This window comes from Pocillopora verrucosa, chromosome 10, assembly GCF_036669915.1.
Source record: "Pocillopora verrucosa isolate sample1 chromosome 10, ASM3666991v2, whole genome shotgun sequence".
NCBI lineage: Eukaryota > Metazoa > Cnidaria > Anthozoa > Scleractinia > Pocilloporidae > Pocillopora > Pocillopora verrucosa.
In genome coordinates, this window is record NC_089321.1 from 19,620,440 (window position 1) to 19,636,480 (window position 16,041).

Genomic DNA, 16,041 nt, shown 5'->3' on the forward strand with positions numbered 1-16,041 from the left:
GAGCAGTTTGGGTAACTGTATCAGAGAATTTCTGAAGTTCTTTCTCTTTAACCTCACAGCAAATAAAAACGGCTTAAAACGGAGCAACCAGTTCGTTAAACTGAATTTTAGATATAAAATTTGATAATGTTGATAAAATAAAATCTTTGTCGTTGTTTTTGGCGTTCAAAGTTTCCTTTTCATTTCTTCCAACCAAAGGCATACAGGCAATTATGCAATAGATCTTTGACCAATCAGAGTGACAGTTCATATTACAGGTCTTACCGCTTGTTCCAGTGTCGTTTTCACTACCTTCGCTTATGCCATTGTATATCAAGAAACCCGTTGCCACCAAAGGAAGATAAAAACATAGCAACTTCCCAAAGAAGAAGCAGAAAGATTTGCCAAAGAAAGCAAGGCGCCGTTTAGACAACTGTGTTAGTGGTTGGAGCTGTTGTTGCCTGCTATCTTCCAATTCCTCTCTGTCCCTTCACCTTAGGATATAATAACAACTGCCCTGTCGACGGTCACGTTTGGCAAACATGTGTAATGTTAATCTCGCTTTTTAATCCGCTAATTTATTGTTGAGACAAAGGGAAAGTTTATATTTAGGATGAGAACTCAGGTCGTGCATCCAGCTATCCAGTTAAGGAGGGTCTGCAAAACTTGGAAACTTACATTATGTAAATTTAGCGTTTACTTGATGAATACAAGTAAACGCTAAACACTTTTAATTGGTTGCTTTACATGTCAAATATATATTTGAGCCAAAGATAGTATGATACGTAAGTTTTGAATAAAATATAGTCATTACAGTCAAGAATAAGTGAGGAGGGCAACTTACTCAAGAGCGAGTGTAACACAGACTCTAGACTCAGTTCATGCTGATTTAGATGTTTTAAGCCTTCCGTCTTTCATGTTCCTACGAGTCTTTCGGCCGGCTTAATAACAATCATAATAATAATAAAAAAAAAATGAGACCGGTGCCGATTATAATAATAATAAAAAAGAGATGGCAGTTTTAGCAAGTCACTAAATTTTGTGGTTAACGGTCGGAAATAAGCATGAAGTTGAAATATTTGGTACCCTTCTGATAATATTGCATGTTTTCTCTCTGATCGCCATAAACGCTAGTTCGCTTTTTGGTAAACGTCCATAAACTGTCCTCTTTTGCTCTAAATCCATCAACCATTATGAGACGACAGCAACTTCAAGGCACATTACGTGATCTAGCCACGACTTTGACACGAATTGGCTCGACGGGCCCTAAAATGGTGGAAGCGTGCAACCGAATAGAGACAGTGGAATCGACTCCCCTTTCAAATTTCATCTTTCGTAAAATTTGAACCATGGCTGTCTTTATTTCGAGTTCAGCCAATCTTATTCCAAGGCATTGCTTGGGACCCAGGCCAAATGGTAAATAGGAGAAGGACGGGCGCTTTTCAGCCACTTCTGGAAGAAAACGGTCTGGGTCGAATTTCTCTGGCTACAAAAGAAACGGACATTATTCATTAGCGTTATATTTTACCTGCTAAATTGATAATTTCTGAGCAGAATTGGCAGCGGCGAGAATTTGGATTTTGGTCTAAGGATACTAAGCCTATCCCTCCTTGGGATATTAATTGCGGTCTCTTGTCGTCTGTGGCAACTTTGCGTTTGTTTCAGGACAATTTGCTGCTACTCACTTCTATCTCTGGGTAGCAAGGAAATAGGAGAGAAAGGAGTCTCATTCTAATTTAATTAATTCTTCAACTGAGAGAGACTATAATGAATTTTTATATTCTATTTTTACCTCGGGCCAGAAATGAGGATCGCGGTGGACACAGTATGACAAAATATACACGCTGACACCAGCAGGGAATTCCACTCCGTTTATTACACAGCTCTCCATGCACTCACGAACATTTACGAAACCAACTGTAAACAATCGTAGAACCTCAGAAAGGACTCGATCGAGATACTCGAGGCCTTGCACGAACTCGTAAGTTGACAAATTACCACGTGTACGTGTAGCTTCGTCAATTTCTTGCAGCAGCTTGTCTTGAACCTCTGGATAAGAAGCGAGATGGTACGCAATCATGGCCAATGTAGACCCTGTTGTTTCTGCGCCCGCCACTAAGAACGTTATGCACTGGGCTACGATCTCCTCTTCCGTCAAAGTTTTGACTTCATTGTTGTTGACCACTTCTTGCGCCTCTAACATGAGCTGGACAAGATCCTTGCGTCCAGATGAACCATTTCGTCGGATCTTCATTATACCCCTTGCTAGTGTCTCGAAGTAGTCCACATGCTGGATAGGATTAAGGTCGATGAATTTTCTTAAATGGCGGTAGAAAGGAAACATGGACAGTGCTCGTACATACACTGGTACGATGAACACAGTTGTTGCTTTCTTCAAAAGCTCTGAGTCGGGGTTGGTTTGCACGTCCGACTTAAGCCCAAATCCAGCAGATAGAATTACGTCCAAGGTGAATTGAGAAAAAGGAGTAGACACATCCACACTTCTATCTGCAGAAGATTGTGGCATCTAAATTAAAATCGTGTAAGATCTACTTTCGAAAGTTAGAAACGATCTCTCGTAAAGGTTTTAAAAGCTTTGGATAAGAGTATTATTACCTCTTCTGATTGAGATTCAACTCCGTCGCAAGTTTACGAGTATGCCGGTACCAATACAGCGGTTGAATGTAGGGTATGCGCATTGGCGTTGTCACGCCAAATAAGCGAAATAAAGCATTAACGACTTCTTCTAAATCCGTAAAAGGGAACAGAAGGAAGGATAAGGAAAAATCGAGACTCTTATGACAGAAATGTTATTTAATTACGGGTTTCCGACTGATTTACCATTTTTTTAGCTTTACCAAAATAGTTATAAGGTTTCAAACACCGCGGTTTCCTTACTTGTGTGGTTGTTTGTAAGAAAACTTGGTTTTGACAATATAAAAGTATGGCACCTAGCCTCTACAAGATCGCACATGCACAGACGTTTGACCACTCTATTACCGGTGATATCGGCGTTATGCACTGACCTTCGTTTGCTAAATTTTCGAACTTTGACGCCACAATTCCAGCTGCTTCTTCGATTATAGGTACGATTTCTTTCATCTTAAGCGAGCTGAACGTCGGTGTAAGGATGGAGCGGACTCGTTTCCAATCATTATCTCTTGCACCAAACAAACCTTTGCTGAGCGGTGGTCTTCCGGCTAGAAAATCTGGTCTGTTCCTGAACTTATGAAAATCCTTAACCAAAAGATTCTTCAGAATTTCAGGATCGGCAACGGCTATAATGGGATCTCTGCCCATGTACATCTTGAAAACCTTGCCATATTTCTCGGTATATGCTAAGAAAGCGTTGTGCAGACCATCATATTTTGAAGCATCGAGTAGGTTTCCGACGTAAGGCCAAGGCTTCGGTCCCGGAAGGCAGACATGACTTGTTAGAGTGTATCCAGAGACGCCAAACCAATAAACAGTTGCTGCTAAGAGGAATAAAAGACCTATCCAGTCATAAAAACCGAGGTCTGATAATCCTAAAGCTGAATCGACCATTTTCTCCCGTTTGGCTAAAAAGCGTAATGGCCAACCTGTTTCAAATTGATTTCTAGACACAAATCTGTTTTGTTACCGTTTGAGGCTTCATCTTAATGCAAATTAGGAACAAAAAATGTGTGGGGGTTGGGTAAACACGCCAATCTTTTGTTAATTTGAAGGAATATGAATCAAACTTGACAAGGAGATATATTGAAATCTAATGTGTTTGTCCAATGATGAATGTAGAGTGTAGATTTTAGCGACATTTAGTGACACGAGTCTTGGTTTTCGTTCAGTTGATCATGACAACTCCATAGCAGATTAAACGTGAACCTCAAAAATTGAGGTTGTTAAGTATTCATATATTCAGGCTATTGTTCTTTCTCATTACTTATTCATTCCGATGAGTTTGCCGACATGCCGGCATGCTTCCGAAGATCGTGAAGAGCGTAACTTCTCTGATGTAGGTGAGATATTTTTCTTTTCTTAACAGATGAAATAAACTCTCCCGGGAATCTGCTTGATTGATGTCTAATAATTGCTACGCATTCCGGTGTGTTGGGCAACATGTCAAAGACATCAACCTCGCATCAAACTTACAGCTTACATGTCTTTTCAAGTAGAAGTAAACATTGCATGCACCGCGCGCCCCCAAACGGAGCTCGCGTATTTTAACATAGTACGGTATTTGCGATGTGAAGTTAAGAGAATAAGAAGTGATTTTGAAAAGCATTTCACTATAAAAAATTGCGATAAAACATTTCTTAAAATCATTTCAAGATTAAAAAATTGCTAAAAAGCGACGACGTTTCGACGTTAGCTGAACGTCATTATCAAGTCAAAATAAGTAAGTGATTTTTGGTCTATAAATACTAAAAAAAAAAAAAACAACAACAATAGCTGATTAAAAAAAATTGTAAAGCGAGAAAATATCAAACAAAGAGTTTCGCACGTATGGAGTCCGTCTGAATATTTAAAATTGGGCTTAAGTTTCTCAATGAAGAGCATTTCAAATACTAAGCAATCAAATTTGCTCTGGCACCTTCTTAAAACCGTGAATTGGCTTTCTCTCAAAAGGTTGTTGTTACCATGAACTTCTAAGAAATGTCTGCCGATTGCCGAATTTTTGTGCTCAGCAATGCGTTGATGAAGGTGTCGGGCTGTATACCCGACATAATCTGCATCGCACAGATCACATGAAAAATTATAAACAACACACTGCTTATTAACAATTGACGGCTTGATTTCTTTGGGTCTGAGGTCTTGCCCCAATTTCTTACTCACGAAAACTGGTTGAAAAGTAGGGCCAATCTTATGGCTAAGATCGCGTAACCGCTTACGAACCGCATTAGCGGCCACTTGATCTTTAAAAGGAAGACTAATTCTTACTGTGCTACTATCATCATTGTTAAGTTGGCACTATCCTTTAACTGGGAAAAGTCACAGCTGCCTGGTCTGCTCCTGCGTGGTAAATTTGATGGTCGTCGGCATACATAGACAAGTTCGCTGTTAGGCAGTAGGATAGGTCATTCTGGAAAACATTCCATAACAACGGGCCAAGCGCGGAACCCTGAGGACAGCCACGACTCACGAATCGGCTCGAACTAACATGACGGCCGATCTTTACTTGATATTTCCGTTCATTTAAATAGCTGTTTAAAAGTTGAATAGCGCTTTCCTGAAAACCGTACGCTTCAAGGTTGATGTCTTTGACATGTTGCCCAACACACCGGAATGCGTAGCAATTATTAGACATCAATCAAGCAGATTCCCGGGAGAGTTTATTTCATCTGTTAACAAAAGAAAAATATCTCACCTACATCAGAGAAGTTGCGCTCTTCACGATCTTCGGAAGCATGCCGGCATGTCGGCAAACTCATCGGAATGAATAAGTAGTGAGAAAGAACAATAGCCTGAATATATGAATACTTAACAACCTCAATTTTTGAGGTTCACGTTTAATCCGCTATGGAGTTGTCATGATCAACTGAACGAAAACCAAGACTCGTGTCACTAAATGTCACTAAAATCTACACTCTACATTCATCATTGGACAAACACATTAGATTTCAATATATCTCCTTGTCAAGTTTGATTCATATTCCTTCCAATTAACAAAAGATTGGCGTGTTTACCCAACCCACACACATTTTTTGTTCCTAAAGGCTAAAAATACACCGTGAATAGAAACTAAATCCATTCAAATGATTGCAGTTTATCGATCTCGAGTTCATTCATCTCAAGACAATGTAAACAAAAGGATACAAGATCACAAGTCTGTTCGCGCAAGGTAGCTTAATTACACTATTGTCCAAGTCTTTTGAAGTACCTTCCGCAGTTCCTTTGGTCTTCTTCCAAAATATCTCACCTTTTTCGAAACGAATAAAACCGAAATCATTCGACACGTTTTCGGCAGCCACCGAAAGCAATGCCCAAAGGAATAAACCGAGCCTTCGAGGTAAAAAATCCAGCGGTGTCACCCATTTCAGTAAGTCACAAATGAGTCGTAATGATGAAAAGGATGCTTTCTTGCTTTTAAAAAATTGAGAATAATTTATGATCGAGGAAGGCCTATGTAAAACCTAAACCCGGCTGATGAATGATAATTTAGAATTTGCTGAAAGTTTGACGTTTTCCATCACGGGCTAATTAATTCACAACACGAAGGCCTTTTTGTCACTTGAGTTAAATATTTATTTTGTGAACTTTAATCATGGAGCAAGATTACTAAGGTATAAGAAAATTGATAAATCCTTGTCCTCTTGGCTGTTTAGAGTTATAAATATGTGAAAGAGTACGAATGAAAAATAAAGACGAGAAAACAATTAGCAGCAGATTTGCTCTACTAAGAAGAAAGATAAAACCTTCTTTCGAGACGTCCTAATTTCTTATCAGCTCTTGTCGAAACTTTTGTCCGTGTCGTTTAGTTGAAGCCAAACTTGGAACTCTTACAAAACTTGAACAATCAGGAGCTTCTTATTCAGAGCTTTGTCGCACCGTACAAGGACAAATATCAGCCATGGCTTGTAGTGGTCACCAGAAAAATTCCTTTCTCACTAATCATTTTCATGAGCTCAAGATAATCATTGCTCGGTGGCAATAAAATCTTTTAATTACTCAATGCTAAAACTCGTGAAAGCCACTCAAGACATGGGCACGAATGGGAGGGGATGGGGAAGAGGGGGGTGGGGGGGGGGGGGAAAGAAAAGTCAGGTTGCTTTTAAAAAGCATTTAAGGAGGATCTAGAAATTTGTGATCACAAGCCAAGTTGTATATCTTACCGTGGCTCATTCTAATTTCTGTATCATTAGAACTAGGAATATTATACCTCTTATTTTCACCATGTAGAAAGTCACTCCAATACAGGTGACGAAACTTCTTCCCTCCCTCCCTCCCTCAAAGCTTCGTAAGGTTTCCAATTCTAAGGGGTGCAATGCATTGTTGAGATAAAGTGTCTTGTCTGAGAACACGACATAGTGTCACAAACAACGAGTGACTGCCGCAAAGGCAAAGTTAAATTCATGAAAGAATCGTATTTGCAAGCTATTTCGCCCGAAAAAAATAGTGTCATATTCATAACACACGTGCCCATCCATTCACCTCATTTCCTGTTTTTCCTTAAAAGATAAGTAAAGAATTTTTGCGCAACTTGAGACTTCACCATTTTCACTCACAGGTATCCCAAGCTCCTTGGGAGCCGTTAAAATTACATGACATTGCACATAAACATTAAATATCAGAGTCGTAAGGGAACCCAACCATCGTAATATGAAAAGTAAAAATTCAAAAGTAACGAGTTACTTTGTCTCTTCTGTGCAACACTTGTGTTTCTGTGCCATCTTGAGTCCGTTTTAAAGCGATTTCAGTGCGTTTTTTTAAAAGCAGTTAGCAGGTTAAATTAAAGAAATGCAGGTACCTGTTGAATACTTAATTTTCTATTTGGTTATGTCACCTAACGGTCTGTGCATAATATCCTGGAACTATTTCATAACACCTTTTAGCTGCTTTTACCCGAGAAATTAAGAATTCGCAATTAAACCATATATTTTAAATTAAAGCTTCATTATTAAAAGAAATCACACTTATTATATTTTAAATTAAAATGTGAAAAAAAGACTAAAGGATGGGAGGAAACCCATGAGAAGTCACAGGGCTTCTACTTGGTGGGCTTCCTGTAGCAAATATTATAATCACAATTTAAATGTGCAACAATGACAAATCAATAACAGAGTAGAAATTGAGTAGAATTAACTCGTTATTCAACTTTCTAGATGTATAAAGCATAATTAGTCTAAAAAATTGTAATTTTAATGCTCTGATTGACGTCGATGACTTCTGAGTGTTCATTTCTGATTTTTTTTTTTCGCTATAAAAAACTTTACAAATTATGCTCAGTGGGTGGGCTAGATAGAAACAGTGCTTTAAAATTTCATAGGGCGACTGTCTTAATTTGAAACTATAATTTGCCAAAGTTGTTGTTATCATTATTAGTATATCAGACATAACTAGGTACCGTGCAATGCTTATTTAGCATAAACAACACAGTTTTTCTGAATGACTAATTCTGATTTTTTTATGAACTGCGATTGCCAGTTTTGATTTCAATTCAACTCTCTAGTTTTTTATTCCACAGGTGTAGCTATCGTAGGCAGCCCGAACTTTGTTTAAACCCAGCCTAACTTGAGGCTATACCCGAGTTCTATAGCACAACCCATAAAGCAAATTCGTGTTTAGAACAAACGTCATTGCTGTGTTTGGAAATTTGTCATAAATATTTTTGTCTAAAATTCCATCTACCTGCAATGTTTACACGCTTTTTGCTAGTAGGGGTCGACCGCAAATGGCGGTGGAAACAAAACTAACCAATGGCAAGCCACATTTACCGGCAACTTTGCTTACAGCAAGGGTGTGTCGATAAACTAACAAATCTCAGCAGCTGCTAACTTCGCGCCATCTGAAAACAAAGCAAATCACATTTTTTTTCAGTGATTTCATTCCTTTGCGGCGGTTAACAGAAAGCCAAAGAGCTGGAAAACGCTGAAGTTTAACTGGACCTACACGTTGAAGTTGCAAGGTGTCTGTTTGGGACAAACTGTTTTCTTTTTGTGACCGCAGTCGTATTTTCCAAACGTTTCCACTAATATTGTTCTAAGTTTTGCAACCGGGTTATGTAGCGCCAAACTAACCAAGTTGAGGTAAGACACTAAAGATTCCTTCTGAGGCATTAAACAAGCAAAAGTGTGGTCGACAACAACAGTACCACCGAAAAGTTTGATTTCGATAAACAATACCAAGGTTACAAGTATCTCGAAGTTTACACATTGTGTCCTACTTTTACAATGCGGCTATCCTTTATCACGCATTTTGGCGCGTTGGTAATTTTGTTACATTTAGTAATTGGCACTGGTGCGGAATGGAAGAATCTTATCGAGGTGAAAGTGCCAGAAGGAAAACCGGAAGATTACGTAGTTTACAGACTACCGTTTCCCACTAAAGGAGAGGAGTACATGCTATTTTACGCACAGAAAGGGGACGCGCTTGACAAGGTCGGTTTATTCAAGGTCTCTAAAATTGGTGTCATCACAACTGTTCAACCTTTGATTTACGAGAAGGGAAAACCAAACGAGTACGATTTGACCGTAGTTCGAAGGTCTTCCAAAGAGACAGATGGAGGCCTGGCGACAACAGTTCGAGTGATGGTACAAGACGTGAATAACTTCCCGCCAGTTTTCGCATACAGTCTCTACAATGGTTACATCAAAGAAAATTCTCCAGAGGGAACTGTGGTAATGGGCTTGGAAAATTGCTATGCTGATGACCGGGATACCTCAGGTGTAAGAGATTACAAAATAATAAAAGGAAACGAGAAAGGTTATCTTAGGGCTGTGAAATATGACGTTGGTGAGCACAGTTTTTTACAGCTAAAGGCAACCAATCGACCGATCAAGCGAGACGCAAAAAAACCTTTTTTGACGTTGACTGTTGAAGCAGAAGATATGGGCAATCCGCCAAAAACGTCACAAACCACAATCGAAGTGTCAATTGAAGAGGTGAACGATTATGTTCCTGTATTTGATAAAAGCAGCTACAAACGAGAAATAAGCGAAGATACTCCTATTATGATGCAAATTCTCAGTGTGCGAGCAACAGACAAAGACCAAGGAATTAGCGGTCAGGTTTATTATTTCTTCCAAACATTGTCGAGTTATTTTACGGTAAACGCCTTTACAGGTGCCATTACGCTGGTGCGTGAGTTGGATTATACACAGGCAGACCAGCGAGTGCACCGGTTGACTGTCATCGCACGGGATGCAGGAACACCCAGTAAACAGTCCACGGCTACTGTTACCATCACTGTTCCCGTGGATATTTCCAACTTCCCTCGCCCGGCTTCCACGACTTCCAACCAAGAAAATGCGGCACCATTTTTTCCTAGAGCACCGTACCACTTTACACTTCACACATCGTTTCCCATCAGGGGTAGTCTTGGTGTTATTTTGGCAGTGGATGAAGATCCACCGGGATCCAACAGTGCTCTTCGTTATGCGCTGCAAAATCCGTCTGGCGATTTCACTCTAGATTCCAACAGCGGTGTTCTGACAGTTAACAAGGAACTCGACGCGAAGACATACATCTTGTCGGTAAAGGCTGAAGACCAGGGTAACCCACCGAAAGGCGCTGAGGCACAAGTTAAAATTGAAGTCGAATCCATAGATAATCCATTCAACCATCCGACCTTCAGCAATCCTATACAAGTAATAACGGTCCAAGAAAATACTAAAATTGGCACATCTGTGTTCACAGCATCGGTAGTCTCCGACGCGAGCACGGACAAAGGAGTAGTATATTCGGCAATCTTCGGTTCTGCGCTGCCATACTTTGAACTGAACGAAGATACGGGTGTATTGAAGACGGCCGCAGCACTCGATCGAGAAAAGCACGGCATGTATGAATTAATGATAGAAGCAAGGAACAAGGAGGAAATTCCACGCCATTGCCATCTGTTTCTGATAATAAAAATCGCAGATGAGGACGACTCATACCCTGATTTCTCCAGGCCAGTTTATAGCGCTAGTGTGCCAGAGAATAGCCAAATCGGTACTTTTGTCACAGTCATCCACGCCATTGATCAAGACAATCCTTCAGTATCTTACGACCTGTCCATATCGTCCTCTGAATTTCAAATAGAGGCAGGAACTGGAGTAATCAGGACGAAAAGAAAGCTCGACCGAGCAATTGGAGACAGGAAATTTCTCCTTCATGTGACAGCAAGTGACGAAGGGGGAAAGACTGCGCACGCGAATGTGGACATCAATGTGACCAGCGCACACGATTCTAGTCCAAAGTTTGCTCTGGAAAAGTACCAGGCCTCACTGCGAGAAAAGCAGGGAATGGTTCCTAATTTGTTGTGCATAGCTGCGACTGGAAGTAACGGCCCAGTGACATATTCGATCAAATCGGGAGCCAATGAAAGATTCACCATCAACGAGAATACAGGTAAAAATTTACTATGCCTTGATTAGGTTAACCTAGTTGAGAAACAACCTCTTAAAGATCAACAAATTTCAAAGTCACTAAATCTGCTACAATTTATATCATGTTTCGCGAAAACTCCTCATCGTTCTATTGCCTCCATAGAGCTTAAATTTTTATTTTTATAACAATCATTTAACTGTTAACAGACCTACCAGCCTTGAATTAGTATAATGTACATGTGGATTGAATGCCTTAAAACCAAAATTATGCTAATCGCTAAGGTTACTTACTTAATTAAGTAAACAAGGATTGCTGGCATCAAGCTCAAGAAAATGCGAGTGACGAAAATGATAAGCGATTGGTTTGAATTTGGCATCTGATTGATTGAGAAGTTAGCCCGACTGACTTAACTTACCACAAGCGGTTTAGAAGCAAGAAAAATTGAAATAACTTACCACTCAGGTTCCAGCTTAACTTAATTAATGAAACTAAAATGAGTCGCAGTGCCCAAATATGATTTTCATATATTTACAGTCATTATTCACTACTTGGAAGGTTTATTAGAATCCAACATAATAGCAAGCTCCTAGTTGACTTGTCAGCTCAGTTGGTAGAGCGCTGCACCGGTATCGCAGTGGTCACGGGTTCAAATCCCGAACGGGCCTAAATCTTTTTCAGGCCTTATTTCAACTACTAGTTCAGTAGTGTTCATAACTGCGAGGATCGCTTATATTCGATGAATCTCAGCTGTTACTCATTATGCCCCACCCAATGAAAACTACAGAATTCTGCAATTAATTGTTGGCTTTTTTATTTTGATTAGAATGACATTGAACATGATCAACCTAAAAGCGATTTCGAAAAAATTCTATTATCTTCTAATTGAGGTATAATTATCGTTTCATATCAGAGACCAAATTTGTATCTTGAGGCAACAAAATGTATCCTAACATTCCGAGAGAGGGGAGTACTTAGACGTTGCAAAAGTAGTCGCCATGAGATTGCGATATTTCAATAACATCCAAAGCACTTGACGAAGAATGTTTTGAGATAAAACAGAAGAACAAATCAAAACCAAATTAGAAAAAAATAGTGACAATTAAAATGGTTTTTCTCTTAAGGTACCGCAATAAAAAAGATTAACCTGAAAATATCGCGTGTTACTGAAAAAAGAATGAAATTAAATTCTCGTTGCGACTTTTCAAAATTGGTAGAAATGAGCGCTGATTTCATAAAAAGTTAAGCACTTCACAAGTCAGAAATATCAATGTAAAAAATCCAAGATGACCTAAAAAAAAAAAACAAACAACCCAAAGACATTTTACATATGCAAACTGGGTCATAGCTTAGTTTTCATGGACAGTTGGCGTAAACTTATATCAAATACAGCAGATGACAAAGTAATCTAGTTAACTGACGCTGATTTGAATAGTGGATTTTGATGAAAAGAAATTACTATGTGCTACTTGCGTGATGAGCCACAGGCGCAATAAACATGGCTAACTTATTGAAAATAACTGCGAATATATTCAAAATTATCGACTTAAAAAGAGAATTCATTCTGCATTTTCTGATAGACAGAGGCCTTTCTTTTAAACCTAAACGCAAAATCTGCAGACACATCCCTTCGTCGAATCGATCCATTGATTGCAGGAGAACCAACAGATTTTTATAAAACGAATAGCCAAGCAAAAAAAGATGCCGCAATGCTGACTGTTTTGAATTGACTGTGACTTCACTTCTCATTTATTGTTGAAATTTCCCCTGCAGGTACCTTGTCAGTTTTAGATTCCTTCGATTACAGGACCGAGAAAGGGTATGTTCTTACAGTCGTAGCCAAAGGCGAGAGCTCCTCAAAAACGTCGTCAACTACAGTGACACTGTCAATTACAAACGATGACGGCCCGCCAGTCTTCGTTAAGAAAAGCTATGAAGTTGTAACTCAAGAAAACGTTAATGTTGGAACAGCTCTACTTGTCGCTGGTGATGGATTTCGTTTCTCCACCGACGGTAGGCCCGCAACCGATTTTGTCTGTTCCCTAGATGACATCACGAGTAGGGAAATACTGGATCACTTTCAAGTGGATAGAATAGGTTACGAATGTCACGTGAAAGTGATTAAAAATTTCGTTCAAGTCTCCAACCGAGAATTCACTTTTCAAGTCCGCGTGACAGACATCAATCAAAGGAACCTGTTTGATAAGGCTGGCGTGACGGTAAAAGTAACAGACACGAACGACTATGCCCCCGAGTTCACGCAATCCTCCTACTGGGTTTCCATCGCCAGTGACACTTCCCTGGGAACCAGTTTAGTACAAGTGACTGTCTTTGACAGAGATACCCCTGGAAAAACTGAGTTTGTTTTAGAGCTCTTATCCGAGGGTGCGGATGACAGGTGTGTAACTGTTTTAACATAGGCTTACTAGGATAATCAGAATGATACTCCTCAATATCTCTCATAGGTCTCTTCAGAAGTTCTTCAGCCGCGAACTGCAAGTGCCATTTGGTATTTCGCAGCCATTTAACCTTTTACAACCCAAACTCGGTGTGCATATTCTCCACACCGTTCTCTATATGTTTACTAAGGCGCTGACAAGGAGAATTTGTTTAGCAATCACGAGGTTCTTTAGTTAGTGATCATCTTCCTTATTCTCGTTACCTGAATGTTTGGTTCAGGGGTGTTATTTTAAAAAGAAATTAGTATTAAGGGTTAAGAGGTTCGGTGCCGTAATATAGTATAATATGTTTGTCTTCCCTGTCCACCCGTCCTCGCAAAAAAAAAAATCATTGTTTTTAATTTCTTTAGGAAGGGATTCCTTCATGTAAAATTTTGGGTGCAATTAATGTGTAATGTAGAAATCCTAAAAAACCGATAACTATAGTCCCGGCTGAATGTTCAAACACCTAATTTAACATCGTGTTAATCGCACACAACATGAGTTGTGAGCCTACAAGAATGATACATTTACGTATATGTATCCAAAATGAGAAGCCATCCAAACGGCCAAACACGCAGCACCAGCAGAATCTTGGACGAAAATGTTTGATTATTTAGCCAGGGCTTTAGACATCTCTCTGAATATAGAATTTGAGCATTTAGCTATACTTTTGAAAACAAACAATGCAATTGTAAGCCTTCTTATGTATGCTTCAGAATCAGATTATTTTTCCTGTGGTGATTGTTGAAATTTCGATTCCATTTTTATTTCACTTTTTCTATTGTTTGGATAGTCAATTTTTTCTCGTCTACTCTCGGCTCCTCTTTGACTCCGTTCTATTTTCTTTCTCGACAGATTTCAAATAGACAGCGATGGCATAGTTCGCACGATTACATCGGGTCTACCTGAAAACAGAATTTTCAACCTCAAAGTCAAGGCGAAAGAAACAGGTAGGTACATAGTTCTGCAGTGACGGTGACTTCTCTGTCTGTCTGTCTTTCATATTACGAATCAGATAGACGTTTTTGATGAAATGCCTTTTTCACGTTTAAGTTTAATGGGAAACGCACTGAAGGTATTGAAAAGCTTTTCCGCTGGATTGTATTGTCATCGTAAAAACATATTTTTGTATTCAGCATCATAAAATATCTGTGAGGAATTGGAATAAGATTTTTTTTAATATGACAAGAATTTAACCTCTGGTTCATTTCACACTTCTAAATAATTGCTTCTCGTCTAACTAGCTATTAAAAATCAGACAGACTAAGGAGAAGCGGTGTGCTCCCAAAACCTGTTCTGGATAGTGAGTGTAGAAATAAGTATCTAGAAAATTCTGGGAAGAATGCCTAGTCATGCTGACATGCATATCATGAAACTTTCAAGAACATTTTACTAAGTCACGTAATCATAATGTAATGTCAGTGTTGACCTAAGATATAGACTGTTGTGGGCTTAGGTAAGTGAGATAAGTAAGATAATTACTGTACTGTAATTACTGTACTGCCTTTGATAAAATTGTTGAGTTTGTAGTATAGCGTTCTTTCTGTTGGTTAGATTGTACCGTAACAAACCATATTTTTTTTTGCCGCAACTGAAACGTTTTTATAAAATAATGACATTGAAAATGTTTTAATAATCAACAGGATAACTTGTTTATTCAAGTATTTTTTCAAATATGCTTGAAACTCGATTAAAGAGGAAGCCATTTTAAAATTTGCCTGGGAACATGGGCTCTCGTCTGTAATTTGGCGAGATTTCATTTTATTATCATTTTTTTGGATAAATCGAAAGCTGTTTGATGACATAGAACCAACACGAAAAAGCGCATTTTTGGCTGAAATAATGAGTTCTTGTAAGTGAGAACCAGAGCAGCATCTACTTGTAAACCGCGCGTTGGAGTTTTGAGTGCGAGGCCTAGCTACCGAGCTGTTTCAAGTTGACAGTCTACCGGCAACTATTAAACGGGAAGTTTAAAATCATAATCTTTAGACACGGGGAATACCACATTTTGCTTTAGGTATGCAAGAGCCAAAAAAAAATACTTCATAATGTCAGGTGGTAAACTCTACGATCATACATGATGAACCAAATGGTTAATCCAAACAATAACATGGGTCGCAAGTCTAGATGGTTAATTTAGCGCTCAAAAGAAACACGAGATGTCATCCAAACTTCGCAGTTTCACTCACATTGGAGCAAAGTGGGTCCTAATCTACGTATACTTTCCATCTCACACAGGTACCGATCCCCAACAAGAGAGCGAGGTGTCATTGAAAATCTCCGTGCAAAGGACGCCTTTCGTTCCGGTCGAGTTTGGCAGTAACAGTTACCTTCAATCTCTCACTGAAGACGCAACCGTCGGAGCATCAGTGTTCACCGTGAGTGCTTCGCGATCAGGTTCAGACTCCGGAACCCTAACATACTCCATAGTAGGCGGAAATCTGGACAATGCTTTCAAAATCGATACCAGCAGCGGTAAGGTGACCTTAGCTAAGAATCTTGACTATGAAACTACCAAGAAGTACAACTTGATCATCCGGGCAACTTTTGATTTCTCCGATGGAAATATTCCGGATGTTGCAGCCGAGGTTACAGGCCAGGTTACTGTGCAGGATGTTAA

At 39.3% G+C, this 16,041-nt stretch overlaps 2 protein-coding genes across 2 annotated transcripts; one reads left to right on the forward strand and one right to left on the reverse strand.

The window, feature by feature from the left end:
• Window positions 1-703: 703 nt before the first annotated feature.
• Window positions 704-3,597, reverse strand: LOC131778419 (cytochrome P450 3A16). The gene is made up of 3 exons (XM_059094830.2): window positions 3,006-3,597; window positions 1,772-2,487; window positions 704-1,465 (listed from the first exon to the last, which is right to left on the reverse strand). The coding sequence occupies exons 1-3, from the start codon at window positions 3,523-3,525 to the stop codon at window positions 1,190-1,192; spliced, it is 1,512 nt and encodes a 503-aa protein (XP_058950813.2). The 5' UTR covers window positions 3,526-3,597; the 3' UTR covers window positions 704-1,189.
• Window positions 3,598-8,846: 5,249 nt separating this feature from the next.
• Window positions 8,847-16,041, forward strand: LOC136283754 (protocadherin-like protein). The gene is made up of 5 exons (XM_066172947.1): window positions 8,847-11,004; window positions 12,754-13,378; window positions 14,277-14,371; window positions 15,660-15,942; window positions 16,005-16,041. The coding sequence occupies exons 1-5, from the start codon at window positions 8,847-8,849 to the stop codon at window positions 16,039-16,041; spliced, it is 3,198 nt and encodes a 1,065-aa protein (XP_066029044.1).

Bases quoted from the DNA above. Each gene is read 5' to 3' on its own strand.
- LOC131778419 (XM_059094830.2), bottom strand. From the start codon at position 3,525: ATGGTCGATTCAGCTTTAGGATTATCAGACCTCGGTTTTTATGACTGG. The intron at 2,488-3,005 runs GTCAGTGCATAA...AATCTTCTGCAG, and splicing joins CGAAAATTTAGCAAACGAAG to ATAGAAGTGTGGATGTGTCT. The intron at 1,466-1,771 runs GTAAAAATAGAA...TTTCTTTTGTAG, and splicing joins ATCCTCATTTCTGGCCCGAG to CCAGAGAAATTCGACCCAGA.
- LOC136283754 (XM_066172947.1), top strand. From the start codon at position 8,847: ATGCGGCTATCCTTTATCACGCATTTTGGCGCGTTGGTAATTTTGTTA. The intron at 14,372-15,659 runs GTAGGTACATAG...CATCTCACACAG, and splicing joins AGTCAAGGCGAAAGAAACAG to GTACCGATCCCCAACAAGAG. The intron at 15,943-16,004 runs GTACAACTTGAT...CGGATGTTGCAG, and splicing joins GACTATGAAACTACCAAGAA to CCGAGGTTACAGGCCAGGTT.